Source organism: Podarcis cretensis (assembly GCF_951804945.1).
Source record: "Podarcis cretensis genome assembly, chromosome: 2".
Taxonomy (NCBI): domain Eukaryota; kingdom Metazoa; phylum Chordata; class Lepidosauria; order Squamata; family Lacertidae; genus Podarcis; species Podarcis cretensis.
In genome coordinates this window covers 99,637,718-99,653,773 of record NC_137171.1, presented here as the reverse complement: position 1 = coordinate 99,653,773, position 16,056 = coordinate 99,637,718, and the positions used below count along the sequence as shown (strand labels likewise).

The following is a 16,056-nucleotide window of genomic DNA, read 5'->3' as shown; positions in this document are numbered from 1 at the left end:
AGCATTTTGTGATGTCTCAATTCAAACATTTAAAACAGGCTGCAGTCAAGTACCTGATTAAAGGCGAAGTAATGTCTCCAAGCTTACTATAACACTAGGGGTAATAGATGGGGGAAGGTACAAACAACAGAGTGTGGAAGACACAGAGAAAACTCTTGAGATTGGCAGTAATGAGAGAGAATTATTTCACCTGGAAAGCAAATCTCTTAGCTCTTCCCACCTCAAAATCAGTTTTAAAGATGCCTAGCATGAAAGCTCCTGAACCAATTTGTCGGCAATTTGGCAATAATATGCGGGGTCAATTCTCTCATGTCTACAGTTTTCACACCAGTTGCTCACACAACTTTAGAGAATATAAACTTACTCCTTTTTAACCCACCCTAAAACTTCAAAGAGACTGTTGTAGCCAACCTTTGTTTTAAAAAATGGCAGGATTAAGCCTCTCAAATGGACAATCTTGCCTGCAAATTCTACCCAATTTTGCCCCCATTTTTTTAAAAAAGTCATAGACATCTCCTTCTACTAAAAAATAATAATCAAATATGTCTATCACAAAAGCCCCTGAACCTTGTTGTCGTTTAGTCGTGTCCGACTCTTCGTGACCCCATGGACCAGAGCACGCCAGGCACTCCTGTCCTCCACTGCCCCCCGCAGTTTGGTCAGACTCATGTTTGTTTTGGAAGAGATGGTATGTCTGCAAGTTTCAGTCACATTTGTCAAGCCAATATATATATTATAGCCATTTTTAAAATATATTTCCAAATAGTGAAAGGAGGGGTGGTGGAATCAAGCAGATTTTGGGAGCTCAGCTGGTAGAGCATGAGATTCTTAATCTCAGGGTTGTGGGTTCAAGCCCCACAATGGGCAAAAGATTCCTGCATTGCAGGCAATTGGACTAGATGACCCTCATGGTCCCTTCCAACAATTCTGTGATTCTATATACACAAGTTATCAGCTCTCCAATGTGTGTCTACTTCACAAAGGCTTTGAAGCACCTCTGAGCAAGGCAGATTGCTTTTCAAAGTGCTGAATCAGGATCCAAACAGAATCTTGTAGTTGGTGCATGCCCCTAATATTTATATCCCGTATACTAATCAAAAATTACTAAGGCAACTTGCTCTATATTTTAAAACAGAAACAAAAAGCAAAGGGCCTAGTTAGACTGCTCACGCTTGCTGAAATCATTACTACATTGGCAGCCTCATCCTCTTCCATCAATCATGCCTCGTCTGTCTCACGCCGAGGTTACTTTAGATATTTTCAGAACTGCTTCTGTATTCGATACAGAATTGAATTCTGTATTATATGTATTTTGTTGCCAATGTCTTGGCAGTGTTATTTACAGTACATGTTAATATCAGTTGTAGTACGCTTGCCAAACGCTCATGGGAAGAGTGCCATCATTTGCTATGTATCCTGGATTTTTCAGAAGATGCCCACACACAGCTGTCAAGCGTCCCTTATTTGGCGGGACAGTCTCTTATCCCAGCACCATGTCCCGCTGCTGTCCCTTATTATCATCAATAAGCTACTGAAGGTAATGGGGCCCTTTCTATGTCCAGCTGTCCTTTGTCAGCAACAAATTGTTGCTGTTTTTTGTGTTGAATATATGCTATATGGGAATTTATGGACCTAATAAGTATCTAAAGCCATTTGCACGCAACAAAATATGTATTTTATCAAAGTAATTGTTGATCCCTTATTTTGGCTGCTGATCCCTTATTTTCAAGTCTGCTGGTTCCTTATTTTCAAATCTGTAAATTGACAGCTATGTGCCCACAACTAACCCACATGCCCAAATCCGTGTCAGCAATTGCACGCATGTACAAATGGAGGAAAAGCTGGGTTACCCTGCTAACATAGCCACTCTGGTGCACAATTGTTTTCTGCATTGTCAAAACGTCTTTCTCAGCATTTCCTTGCCTTGTTCCACTGTGTTCATGAAAGGACATGAGATCAGCAGCTGTCTGTAAAATTGCATTATTGCATATTGCTTCCTGAGAGCACATGCTGAACATGATATGAACAGGAAAAAATCTCTGTCTATGTCACTGTCGTGTTGCTTGAACATAGACTTGAAGTCTAAAGACGCTAATCTTTTGTGGAGGCGTCAACTGATGTCTTGCGAACTCAAAATAAATCACAAGCTTTCGTACTAGTCAAAATAGCATCTTCCCTCCTAATGAGGTAGATGACGGTGACATAGCTGAAGCCTGATTATTTTAACAGGCTTAAAGGAGTAAGAAAATGGTAGAATTCAAGGTTTCTCATAGCACAAAGGTTTGGGTGATAGAGACCGCGAGGCAATTATTAACATATTGCATAAACCAATATTGGGTTCAATTTGACTCTAATTTAGTGTACAATTTAGTGTGCAATTAGCACACTATGCAGCTTGGTCTACCAGCCATGTAAGCTTATATTTGTGGAATTAAGGCTGCTGAGGACTATTGTTGCAGAAGGATGGATCCCATTTTGCAAGTACCTAGTGAGTTAAACCACAGAGCCTAGAACTTGCCGATCAGAAGGTCGGCGGTTCGAATCCCCCTGACGGGGTGAGCTCCCATTGCTCGGTCCCTGCTCCTGCCAACCTAGCAGTTCGAAAGCACGTCAAAGTGCTAGTAGATAAATAGGTACTGCTCTGGTGGGAAGGTAAATGGCGTTTCCGTGCGCTGCTCTGGTTCGCCAAAAGCAGCTTAGTCATGCTGGCCACATGACACGGAAGCTGTACGCCGGCTCCCTCGGCCAATAAAGTGAGATGAGCGCCGCAACCCCAGAGTCGGCCATGACTGGACCTAATGGTCAGGGGTCCCTTTACCTTTACCTAGTGAGTTTCCATCTAATTTTCCAAGAAACAAACACGTATGTTTTAATGCATGGGAAAGTTGGAGGGAGGGGTCTCTTGCTTGCCTTAGGCTTTCCTCTGCTCACCACTTTCCCTAGTAAAAGTCTCCAGAACCTTATATATCTTAGCAAGTTTACATGCATATGAAGCGGATTGTGGGGAGCCCTTTGCGGGGGTAAGGCGAGGGGAGCTACAATGGGAGAGTGGCAGGGGGTGGATGGAGAAATTAAAGGCAGCTCTTGGACCATCTTATGAACTTGTAAGTAACTTGGGCTTTTCCCCCTTAAGGAATTCTCCAGACTTTTTAATTTTAATCTACACATGCAATTTGAAACAGGACAGAACAGACTTACTATTAGGTAAAGGTAAAGGGACCCCTGACCATTAGGTCCAGTCATGACCAACTCTGGGGTTTCGGCATTCATCTCGCTTTATTAGCCGAGGGAGCCAGCGTACAGCTTCTGGGTCATGTAGCCAGCATGACTAAGCTGCTTCTGGTGAACCAGAGCAGCGCACAGAAACGCTGTTTACCTTCCTGCCGGAGCGGTACCTATTTATCTACTTGCACTTTGACGTGCTTTCGAACTGCTAGGTTGGCAGGAGCAGGGACAGAGCAACGGGAGCTCACCCCGTCACGGGGATTCTAACCACCAACCTTCTGATTGACAAGTCCTAGGTTCAGTGGTTTAACCCACAGCGTCACCCACTTCCCATGACTTACTATTAGACATGCGCAAACGGGACTTCCTCCTTCTGAAGGCAGCAAGCTATAAGGGACCCAAACTGGGTTACATTGCACCATCCACCACTTCATTCCTGAACCCCGCCCTCTGCATCCACCACCTGAGGCACCTGCCTCAACCTGCCTAATGGTAGGACTGGCTCTGCATCTACCTAACCCTGAGCTAGGCTATTCTTCTAAATTTTCCCCCTCCCTCCAGTATTATAAGTACAACTGATTAAGCTAAAATCCACTCGTGCTATTCCATTGCTGCTAATGTGAAGCATCCAAGTCACAACTGAAACAAATGGAATCAAGGGTTATCATAATACTTTATGAGTATTCAAATGGAAAACATGTTTTGCCTCTTGAATCCACTGGCCTCTACTTATAAATTCAAGGAGCTTCAACTAGCTGCTGCTTCAACTTGTGCACTCTCTCTCACCCGCATGCCTTCATTACGACCGACCTGCCCTAGGAAGGTCCATTAAGTAGAACTCTTTTCAAGCACAGATGGTCCTGAATAGCTTAATGTCTGCCTGGTGGCCAGAATAAGTGAATTCTTGATGGCCTTAGACTTCTGATCATATTCATGCAGCCAAGGAAGGAAAATGAAAACTTGTTTATCATTTTGATAAACAACCTCTCTCATTGCTGCAGGAAGAGCCATGTAACTCAGTGGAGTCAAATGCTATTAAATTGCCATCACTGTCAAAAAAAAAAAAAAAAAAGGAAAAAAAGGAGGAATTTCTATGGTTTTTCTACCTGAGTCATAGCTAATGACTTCCACAGTGTATCACCCAAATCAGGACTTTTTAAAAAATAATAAATAAAGGAGGAAAGTTTGCTTACCGTTCAGGCCTGGCTCCGCTACTAGACTGGGCATGTTAAAATTCTAAAATACAAAATATGCTTCTGTTACTACCTCTGAACCAAAGCGGGAGATGTAAAAAATGCATATGATGAGGAAATGACTCTTGGCTTCAGCTAGGCATGTGCTCTAAACCTTCTGTTGATGAGATATTTTATATCACAGCTGCACACAGAAGGTTCTCATTTAGGGGTAAAATATTTCACTGTGTGGCGGGGCTTTGTAACAGAGGCATAATTGCCATTTTCAGGTGTTCAGTCTTCGCCTCCAATTAAAACAAAATCATTCTCAGGAAATGGTCCTTCCTTTAGTGATGGACTTGTGGGTGTATAACCCTCATTCTTCTGTTTCAATATTTGAACAAACACAGTATGAAGAAGGAAAAATATATGTGTTGAAATTACTCCAGAAGATAGAAACTCAAGTGGCCGAATTAGGAAGGGGGAAATGTTTTCGTTGGATGAAATTGTTGGATAAGCCTGTATGAATTGACAGAAAGGAGGCAGAAGTGGAATATGATTGCATCTAGACCAGGCATGCACAGACCCTCCAAGTGTCCCTATTTTCCAGGGATGTCCTTGATTTAGAGAAGCCGTCCTGGTTTCTGATTTGATCCCAGAATATCCCACTTTTCCTTAGGATGTCCCTATTTCCATAGGAGAAATGTTGGAGGGTATGGAGCTATCCGAGCTATTCAGATGGAAGGCAATCCTGTATAGGGAAGCTTTTTAACCTTTATGTTTTATTTGGTGTGTGTGTGTGTGTGTGTGTGTTGAAAGCTGCCCAGAGTGGCTGGGGCAACCCAGTAAGTTGTGTGGGGTATAAATAGTAAAATTTTCATTATGGAATGGGACGTCCCTATTTTCATTGGAGAAATGTTGGAGGGTATGCATGCATAATGAGGTTTTTAAACTCAAGGACCACATTCACCCCAGCCAGCTCTCTGAGGGCTACTTTCCAACTGTGGGCATCACCAAATATGGGTGTAACAGCCCCACACTTTGAAGCACACATGTCTGTGCACACTCTCCTGCTCCACTATGTAGATCAGCTGAGCAGTGAATTATCATCCTTTCTCTGCTCATAAAATGACCACTGCAAGGACTGGGGAGGAGGCGGCTTGCATCCTTATCTGAAGGGTTGGTTCTGTCCACACCCATTCTGTGCCTACTTTAAATTATTTCAACCTTTTCCATCTTGTTGGCATCTATCTGTCTCGGGAGACAATGGAAGAATGTGCTGGTAGTGGGCCCTAAGTCAAACTCTCTCTCTCTCTCTCTCTCTCTCTCTCTCTCTCTCTCTCTCACACACACACACACACACACACACACACAGTGGGGGTCTTTTGTAGGCCAGAAAAATTCCATGAGGAGGGGAATGGATGAGTACCTCCCCAAAACAGAGGAACAGTCACCCCTGGTGTAAATATATAGGAGGTGAGATGACTGGGAGAGGGGGCGGTGTTGGTGAATTTTCACACAGACAACATCGCTAGATTGAAATTGACCACCGGGATGATCCAAGACAAACACACTTGCACATTTCTGCACGTAGCCACAGAGATTTCCTTTCTTTCTCAACAGATTATACCTGCTTGAATGTATGCAATTAGGTACACATACCCACATAGGCCAGCAAATGTAGCTGATGTCAAAGAATAGGGAATAGGCACTATCTTCATCCCTTTCTCATAAGCTTTGTAAGGGCATATCATTGGAAACAGAAGGCGGAATCCAGTTAGCATCCTTGCACCCAGGGTAGGGCTTTTGATCTAGCAGATGCCTCTGCAAATGGAAAAGAGCAGAATGCTATTTTTTGTTCATGCCCTTCCCCTTCCAGAACAGGTGTGTGTATGTGTGTGTGTGTGTGTAAATGGAGGGGGCAGGTGCGTGAATACGAGCAAAAGATCTGGCAAACACTCCCTCCCTTCCTCTCCCATTGCCAGAGATGCCCACTGGACCAAAAGCTCTTCTACTGTCAGGAGCTCAGCCTACACTCAAGTAGGACCCTGGCAGAGACACATGCCCAACTGGCATGTTCTCTCCCTCCTGGTCGATCGTTCGGGAGCTTCAAAAGCTTTCTTCAGCCCAAACATCACAGCGACTGATGCCAACAGACACCGGCACACTTAGGGATCCGCAGTGTCTTTGCAGCTTGTGTAACAGACCTCAGCAACTCAGCATTTTGGCTAATCTACTTTATTTACATATAAACACACACGGAGCACTGCAACATGGCTCTCTCTCTCTCTAGCATCAGACAGCAAAGAAAGAACAAAGGACAACAGTCCCTCTTCACGGAACACAGTAACACAAACATCCTGTCTCTGTCACTTCCCACTCTGTGGAGTCAAAACATATACCGTCATGTGAATGACAACAATCCAATGACTGCAATCATGGAGCAGAAATTCTAGCAGGCACCAATTGGATTCCACCCAGTATGCCAGACTAGATGGTCTTTCAGCTTGACCTGGTGTGTCAGTTCAATCACAGACACCATTTTGTTAGTTTCTGTGCAGTGTGTGAGATAGAGGGAAGATCCCCAGTCCCCAGGGGTACAATGTAATGAATAGCCAAGTTTCTATGAAAAGTCATTATACTTTTCAACATGTTTCTGATGAATCTCCTGTAAGGGCCAAACTGTGTCCCCCCTCCCTTGCCCCCTGCCACCCAAGCAACCAAAGTCAATAGACTGTCTCCAACTTACTTACAAAACACAGCCAGAAGCTGAAATGGCTCAGTAGACCATAAAATGCTCAGAGGCGCCTTCCCTGTCATTCGTGACAATGATTTAAACTTTTAGTGTGGTTACAAGCTATGAGGTCAATAAATGCACATTTTTGTACAAGTCCCTAAATATGCATTTATGACAGATACTATAATGACTCTTTGGAAAGTGCTACAGAGTCGAGTCAATAATCCATTTTTTAAAAGTCTATAAACATGAATGTACATTTATAAAATCTTTATTTTGCCCCTTCATCTGTGTCAGTGCTGCAATTCTTTTACAAGAGGCTTTGCATTCCGTCACCGTTGCAAACAAACACGTATGAGACCGGAGGCATTGAAAATGAAATGAAAGAATATTTAAACGTACCTAAGCAACGCAGGTGGATAGCTAAGCAACCCCATACCTCAACACAGGCATTCAGCATGATTCCAACAACTTTTTTCTTCTTTAGACCCCCTTCTGGCTTGGCATCTCATTTCCAAAGTGATCACGGCTGCAAGTGTGCACATGATAACACACACATTTATATGCCACTCAATGAACCAGGGGACAAGAGTGGTGCTGTGGGTTAAACCACAGAGCCTAGGACTTGCCAATCAGAAGGTCAGCGGTTCGAATCCCCGTGACAGGGTGAGCTCCCATTGCTCGGTCCCTGCTCCTGCCAACCTAGCAGTTCGAAAGCATGCCAAAGTGCAAGTAGATAAATAGGTACCGCTCCAGCAGGAAGGTAAACAGTGTTTCCGTGTGCTGCTCTGGTTCACCAGAAGCAGCTTGGTCATGCTGGCCACATGACCCAGAAGCTGTACACCGGCTCCCTCAGCCAATAAGCGAGATGAGCGCCGCAACCCCAGAGTCGGTCACGACTGGACCTAATGGTCAGGGGTCCCTTTACCTTTTACAATGAACCAGACCCTCTGAGAAGTATCTAAATGTCAAATGAGCTAGTGTGGTGTAGTGGTTAGAGTGTCAGACTAGGTCCTGGGAGACCAGAGTTCAAATCTCGAGTCAGCCATGAAGCTCCCTGGGTGACCTTGGGCCAGTCACTCACTCTCAGCCTAACCTACTTCACAGGGTTGTCATGGGGGTAAAATGGGGGGGGGGGAGAGAGAACTAGGCACCCTACCTTGAGCTCCTTGGAGGTGTGATGGACAGCAGAGCCAGATTAGAGTCTGGTGATGCAGTTTCCTTCTTTGAATGAAAGGTGCAATAATAAAAAACACACTCACTGTGACCAATTTGGGGTTAGCCAGAAATGTGGAAAAGAAGACAAAGCAGGGACAGAGATTTTTTTTAAAAAAATAATCAGGTGCTGATTTATATGTGCAGATGCAAAATTTGAAATTTCAATTACTATAATTTGCATAGAAATATTATCCATCTCACCATAGGGGAGAAGACCATGAGGAGACTTGTGTGTCTTCTCCATCTGCTTTGTGGGTGGTGGGTAATTTCAGGGAGGGGGGTTCTTCGTTTCTAAACTGGACTTGTACCAGAGAGGATTCTAGAGGCTGTCCTAGTTCAAGGCAGTGGCAAAGAGAAGGCTGCAAAGCATACATTGCAATCAATCAGAGTAACTGTTAGGGAGTATCTCTCCAATGCCATTCATGTCACAATAATCAAAGTGGTCCCCTGCACACCTCGTTTTGATGCAATATTCTGTTGACAAAGTAGTCTTTGAAAAAGTACCTGAAGACAATCCAGCCATTTTAAATGTCACACACGGAGACTCCCAGCTAAGAATGACCCCTTAATGTGTGGGAAAGCTTTATGCAATTTTAAATATTCAAACCTTCAGCTTTCAGGGATGAGTCAATCAAAGCTGGTTAATGTCTGTTAAGGTAAAAGACCTTAGGTCATGTACTCTTGGGGCTCGGTATTGATGAGCTTGCAAGCTGAAGAAGGCACAATGGACCCCATTGTTAATATTTAATTCCTCTCATCAAGAAGAGCCATTTCCTGTATGGTGCAGAAACATATTTACTCGGCCCTGACGCAGCTCTTTTCTGAGGCAAAAATGCAGTGAGCTAGACAAAAGGCCATCACTGTTATGCCCTGTTATTCCATTCAGGTCTCTCAGAGCAAGAAGGGAACAGGAACAGATCCGTGACTCTTGGAATTTGGACTGAGATGCTTTTAATTGAGGGCACAGTCATCTTAAGAATACAAGAGGAGCAGGCTGCATCAGACCACTGGCCCTTCTACTCCAGCATCTCACACTGGCCAACCAGATGTCCATTGGAAGCCTAAATGCAGGACCTGAGCACAACAGCACTTTCCCCACCAAAGCTTCCAAACACATTGCAGCGTATTTACTGCAGTACAGGACTGAGAGAAATATTAATAATCAGTTTTTATCTAGAAAATGCTTCTAGATTTGCATTCAGAATACAGTGGTGCCCCGCAAGACGAATGCCTCACAAGACGAAAAACCCGCTAGACGAAAGGGTTTTCCGTTTTGGAGGCGCTTCGCAAAACGAATTTCCCTATGGGCTTGCTTCGCAAGACGAAATGTTTTTCCGACTTTTTCCGACTTTTTTTCCCTTTCCCCCCCTTTTTCTAAGCCGCTAAGCCGCTTATCCGCTAAGCTGATAAGCCGCTAAAAGCCGCTAAAAGCCGCTAAGCCGCTAATAGCGCTAATCCGCTAAGCCATCAATGGGCTTGCTTCGCAAGGCGAAAAAACCGCTAGACGAAGAGAATCGCGGAACGGATTCTTTTCGTCTTGTGAGGCACCACTGTAATGTGCGATGACAGAGGCTCCAGCTCTAAAAGATGTGAAAAATGAGGAGTTCTAGTGGCCCTAGAGTCTGGGAAGAGTAGTTGTCAGCTTCTTTATTCAGATAATGTTAGTGAAGGCTTATTTCCCAGCTGAAGGTTCCCTAGCTTATCCTTAGAATACATTTCTAACCCCCCACCCCACCCCAAAAAATGCATCCTAAGACTGGCCTCAAAACTTTTTAATTTTGAAATAGAAACACACAGAGGGCAAATGACCAATAAATAAATAAAAAGCTATTTATAAATACACAAACAAAAAGTCACTGATATCATTTAGACAGGCTCTAAAAACATTTTTGCTGAAGATTTCTTTTAGTGAGAAGGTGGTGGCTTATTTTCTTTACAGTGGTACCTCTGCTTACAAACACTTCTGGTTATGAACGCTTCAGGTTATGAGCTCCATTAACCTGGAAGTAGCTGCTCCTGGTTGCGAACTTTGCCCCAGCATTAGCGAAAGCGCGCCTCAGGATGAGAACGGTTTCAGCTTAAGAACAGACCTCCGGAACGAATAAAGTTCGTAGCCAGAGGTACCACTGTATCCTTAAATTGCAACAACTGTCTGCAGTCGGTATATTGAAATGAAATGGCAGGATTTGGCATAAGAACATGAGATCTTCTGAATCAGGCCAGTGACCCACCTTGTCCAACACCCTGTTCTCACAGTGGCCAGTCAGATGCTTGTGGGAAGCCTGCAAATAGGACCTGAGTGACAGAGTGATTCCTCCCTTGCAGCCTCGAAAGAAAATTGTACTGTAGCTGTTATGATTATATATATTGCTTTTTATTTGATGCAGCTTTATTTTTTAAGGTGCCCTGGGAAGATACTACATTTTCATTAATTACATAAAGGCAGTCCTTTTTCTTCTATATAAAAAAAATATGTTTAGGGGTATGCGTACCCCCAGAAAAAAGCAGTGCGTAAATGAATCCAAATTCTTTTTCAGCAACTTAAATGACAAATTCATTTTGTTTGCAAATTAAGTGGTCGTTTTGTATATAGGTCATTTTGTACGTGTTGCAGATTTGTCTTTTTTTTTAAGTGCTGCAAACCAACGATGCAAACAAATACTTGCAGCTGAGCATATTTGGACTTCTAATCACCCAGCAATTATGCGCTTAATGCATTTTGAACTTGGGTCACACAGAATTTATGGATGGTGCACGAACCCTGTGCCCTGCCTAATTTCCCTCTATTTCACGTACAAGTGTGGGATCAAAAACTTCCTAAGTTTGCAAAATAAGGCTTGCATGTCAACACATTGTGCTGTTTGAAACCAGTAGAGTCAGGAGGCCAGATCTAACCTTAAGCGAGAAGTGTGAGCTTGCTGGGAAGTTGGCTGCTCAGCTCATAATTCACTAGCAGTGGCACAAATCACTATTCTATGCATTGCGGCACTGCAATGGGCAGCAGTATGAACCTGGAGGTGGCAGTGTCCTTTCTCGCCTGCTCTGCATCTCTTCTTGGATCTAGACCTCTGGAGAAATGTGTGTCATTAGATGCTTGCATTGATGTAGAGACAGATAACATTTTAAAATTCTGGCTTCTATTCCCTGCCAACGCATCCTTCATCAACCAGGTGTCCTTCAGACGTTTCTGGCTGGAGCTGAAGGGAATTGTGGGCCAAAACATCTGGAGGGAACCAGATGGGTGAAGACTGACAGAGAGTATCACGCTCAGGTGTTTGGGTTTTCTTTTCTTTTCGTTTTACCTACCCAGAGCATTGCATCCTAACCATGGTGTCCATCTTCTCTCTTTCTTGCCAGAAGGAGGGACGTGTGAAGTTATAGCAGCACACAGATGTTGTAATAAGAATCGGATTGAAGAGAGATCACAAACAGTAAAATGCTCCTGTCTACCTGGGAAAGTGGCCGGGACGACGCGGAACAGACCGTCGTGTGTTGATGGCAAGTAGCGTATGGCATTATGAATATGTGCAAACTTTTACGATGCAACCTTGCTTACTCAAGGAGATGTGTAAAATTTTTGGAAAGTCAGAAGTCTTAACATAGAGCTGCCGTTGCATATGGTCACCAGCATGGCCTATAGTTGGAAGAATTTTAGCAAGCTGAAAGGATCATAATAATATTCCATATTGATAACAAATGTGGCAAGTAGCAATATTCCTGCATTGGAGGAGGTTGGGCTAGATGGTCGTTTGAGTTCCAAATTTTATGAAATTACACTAACAGAGCGATCAAAATCCTTCTTGCTGTGGTGTGGAGGGGATCACTACTGATAGAAGCCAAGGCAAATCCCTGAAATGGGGTGTTCTGTGAGTGGGAAGGGGTTGAAGTGGTCCAGGTCATGTTGGATCCTGAGCTGGCCTCACTGCTAACACATGACAGCATCAGACCTGGTCATCCTTCCTGACTTCGCTGACCTGGGCAGCTACCGTGAGCATCTACAAAAACGAAGTTTTGATGGCTCAGTTATTCTCAATTTGCTGAACTTACAAACTGTGCCCTCTTCCGTTGCTGATTTTTATTTCTTAAAAGCATACCGCAGAAGCAATTTTTACTTCGTGATGCTCCAAAAATGAATGCTAACGAAGCAATGGTGGGAGGGGGCATAAGAATGAGTGGAATCTATATTGGTGTGCAGTCAGCAGCTTACTGGGACAGCTTCCTGCCACCTGCACTGTGCAGGGTATCTTCTGGGAGGGTGGCTTTGGAATGGACCTGAGGTGGACTGTTCTCCTACTGGTCCATGCCTAGAACATAAATAGGAGGCTTGGCTTTGACACTGTGGTTGTCAGAACTCCCACACTTCCATAGCCTATCAGGCCAGGACAGAATTTTATACACATTCACCATTAGGCTCAGTGATTCAAGGTTTCCGGCTTTCTAAAAGCAACATGGTTTTATGGTTGTTTAAGTGCATCACTCTATATTCCCCTCAGAACTTCTCATTGCCAGCACTGGAGGGATTGGACTGGATCCATAGGTAAATGGATCCTGCTCCTCACTGGAGGGATCCCTAGGAGGGATTTTGGGCTGTCATTTTGGGGGCAATTGCACTCATGTTTCAGGATGGTTGTGCAGTAGCAGTTTGTGCCATGGTGGGCCCAAGATCGCTGACATTCCCAGCAATGTTATCCTAGCATTTGGGCTTGGGCAGCAGTATTTGCCAGCAGCCAGGCTGTCTAGTGACTCAATTCTAGCCCTATGCAATATAAAACTCTAGAAGCTGTAGCCAGTGAAAAAATTGTGGCCATTTGCAACCCCACTTTAACTTGGCATAGTTATTGCTGTCCCCTGCTACCACTCAGTGCTGATTACACAGACTCCTACTCAACAGAAGCACACACATACATTCTGTGTGAGTATACAACTTACAAGTATACCACTACAGTATGAAGTATAGGACTGTGTGCACTGGATTCGTGGACCTGTCCTTACAGTCAATGAACAATATAAGATTGTTTCCTTAAAGTGACCATATGGTTTACAACATCATCATCAGCCGTGATCACTCTTTCAAAGTTTTAATAATTGATTGATGAAAGACCACACAACCCTAACCATATCTACTCAGAAGTAAATCCTATTGATCCTAGAATTAGGATTTCAACCTCAAATAGTGAATTGCCAAGATCAGTCGGACTGGTAGATTCAGTCTTGGTTTGGGTTCTGTTTTTGTGTAACATCTGTGTGGTTTGTTTGTTTGAAAAATAAACATTTCTCTCTCTTAATATACAGTGGTACATTGGTTTAAGAACAGCTTAGTTTATGAACAACTTGGATTAAGAACGCTGCAAACCCAGAAGTAGGTGTTTTGGTTTGTGAACTTTGCCTGGGAAGCAGAACATTTTCCGCTTTCTGCTGAGTGTAAATTGTTTTTTTTTTTAAATGATATTTATTAAAGTTTCCAATAAAAACATATAAACACAGACAACAATAAAAACATACACAAACAAAAGACCTAAAACATGTATAATTTCAAACCTTATTTTCTTAAACCTAGTTTCCCCGACCTCCTCACACCTCCCCCTTCTGTATTCTAATTCCATTTATCTAATCAGCAAATACATTCCCTTATTTCCCATAGTTTTTTAATAATTCTGTTCTTTTTCCTTGATCAACGCCCCTGAAAACCACATAATTTTTAAACCCATGTCAATTCTAACCTTCATTAATTTTATAGTGTTTATTTAGATAGTCTTTAAATTTCTTCCAATCTTCTTCCACTGTCTCTTTCTCCTGGTCTCGGATTCTGCCAGTCATCTCTGCCAGTCCCATGTAGTCTGTCATCTTCATCTGCCATTCTTCCAGGGTGGGTAGATCTGGTGTCTTCCAATACTTTGCAATAAGTATCCTTGCTGCTGTTGTGGCGTACATAAAAAAAGTTCTGTCCTTCTTTAACACCACATGGCTAACCATACCCAGGAGAAAGGCCTCTGGTTTCTTCAAGAAGGTATATTTAAATACCTTTTTCATTTCATTATATATCATTTCCCAGAAAGCCTTGATCCTTGGGCATGTCCACCAGAGGTGAAAAAATGTACCTTCATTTTCTTTACATTTCCAACATTTATTATCTGGTAAGTGGGAAATTTTTGCAAGCTTGACTGGGGTCATGTACCACCTATAGATCATTTTCATAATATTCTCTCTCAAGGCATTACATGCCGTGAATTTCATACCGGTGGTCCACAACCTTTCCCAGTCAGCGAACATAATGTTATGACCAATATCTTGTGCCCATTTAATCATAGCTGATTTAACTGTTTCATCCTGCGTATTCCATTTCAACAGCAAGTTATACATTTTTGACAGATTCTTAGTTTTGGATTCTAACAGCTCTGTTTCCAGCTTTGATTTTTCCACCTGAAAGCCAATTTTCCTATCCAACTTATAGACCTCCAGTATTTGATAATAGTGAAGCCAGTCTCGCACTTTGTCTTTTAGATTCTCAAAACTCTGCAATTTCCACTTATTGCCCTCCTGTTCTAAAATTTCACAATATTTTGGCCAATTAGACTCCATATTAAGTTTTTTCAAAGCTTTTGCCTCCATTGGTGACAGCCACCCTGCTGAGTGTAAATTGAGTCCCCCGCTGCTGTGGGAAAGAACACCTTAGTTTAAGAATGCTTTGGTTATGAACGGACTTCCGGAACGGATTAAGTTCGTAAATCAAGTTACCACTGTACTTCACTTACCAGTATGGATCTATAACATCTGTGCTGAAAGTATCACATTTTTATTCCCTCTGTGGTTCCATTATTAACAGCTTTTCTTATGTGAATGAATGTGTAATGACCCTGGGGACTCGTGCATACACCCATCATTTGGAGACTTCAGTAAGTGCATAGATGTTCTCTTCTGTGAGTCAAGGAAAGATCCACATATCACAGAAATTCCCCATGCTGTGTATAGCGTATTCCTTGATTTAGATGAGTGATCAAGGAAGCTCCTGAATGCACAGATCTCCAAATGCACACTGAAGCCCCACACAACTGTGGATGTATTTTCCAATGGATGTATTTTCATTGGTGTTTTCTCGGGGGGTGAATTATTTCTCAGCTAGGAAATTTACCTTATGCTCCATGATAAGCTAGAAATCTGCTGCATAGAAATGCATTCTCTCTTGGGAGTTGTTCCCCTAGTCACTGGTAAAAGAATGGCTTGTAACTATTCAGAAGTAAGCACAGCAGCTAAATTTCCAGAGGAGCTGCCAAAGGGTTGAGTAATGTGTGCACAGGCAATGCAGGATTACATTTTAAATTTCAGAATTATCCCATTGTGCCACCTCTTGTCTCATTTGTGTTGATGCATTTATAATTCAAGTGGCTACAGTGGACGAGATTTAATTAATGTTTTTTGAAAGTCAGCAGCAAACCAGTTCAGCAACCTGACTTTGTAATGAACATAGTGTGATTACTTGGCTAACACAAGGACAGGGGTGGTTTCTGTTAGGTAGGGTTGCCATATTTTGAAGAGCAAAAAAGAGGACGCTATGACGACTCTCATTTTAAATACAGTGGTACCTCGGGTTACATACGCTTCAGGTTACATACACTTCAGGTTACAGACTCTGCTAACCCAGAAATATTACCTCGGGTCAAGAACTTTGCTTCAGGATGAGAACAGAAATCGTGCTCCAGCGGCGCA

At 43.0% G+C, this 16,056-nt stretch overlaps 1 protein-coding gene across 1 annotated transcript in view; it reads left to right on the top strand.

Moving 5' to 3' along the window:
* Positions 1-16,056, top strand: part of TAFA1 (TAFA chemokine like family member 1) — a 331,735-nt gene that overhangs the window by 261,654 nt on the left and 54,025 nt on the right. The window contains exon 3 of the mRNA XM_079964196.1: positions 11,710-11,850. Coding sequence (XP_079820322.1) covers positions 11,710-11,850 — 141 coding nt within the window. The remainder of the gene's footprint in view (positions 1-11,709; positions 11,851-16,056) is intronic.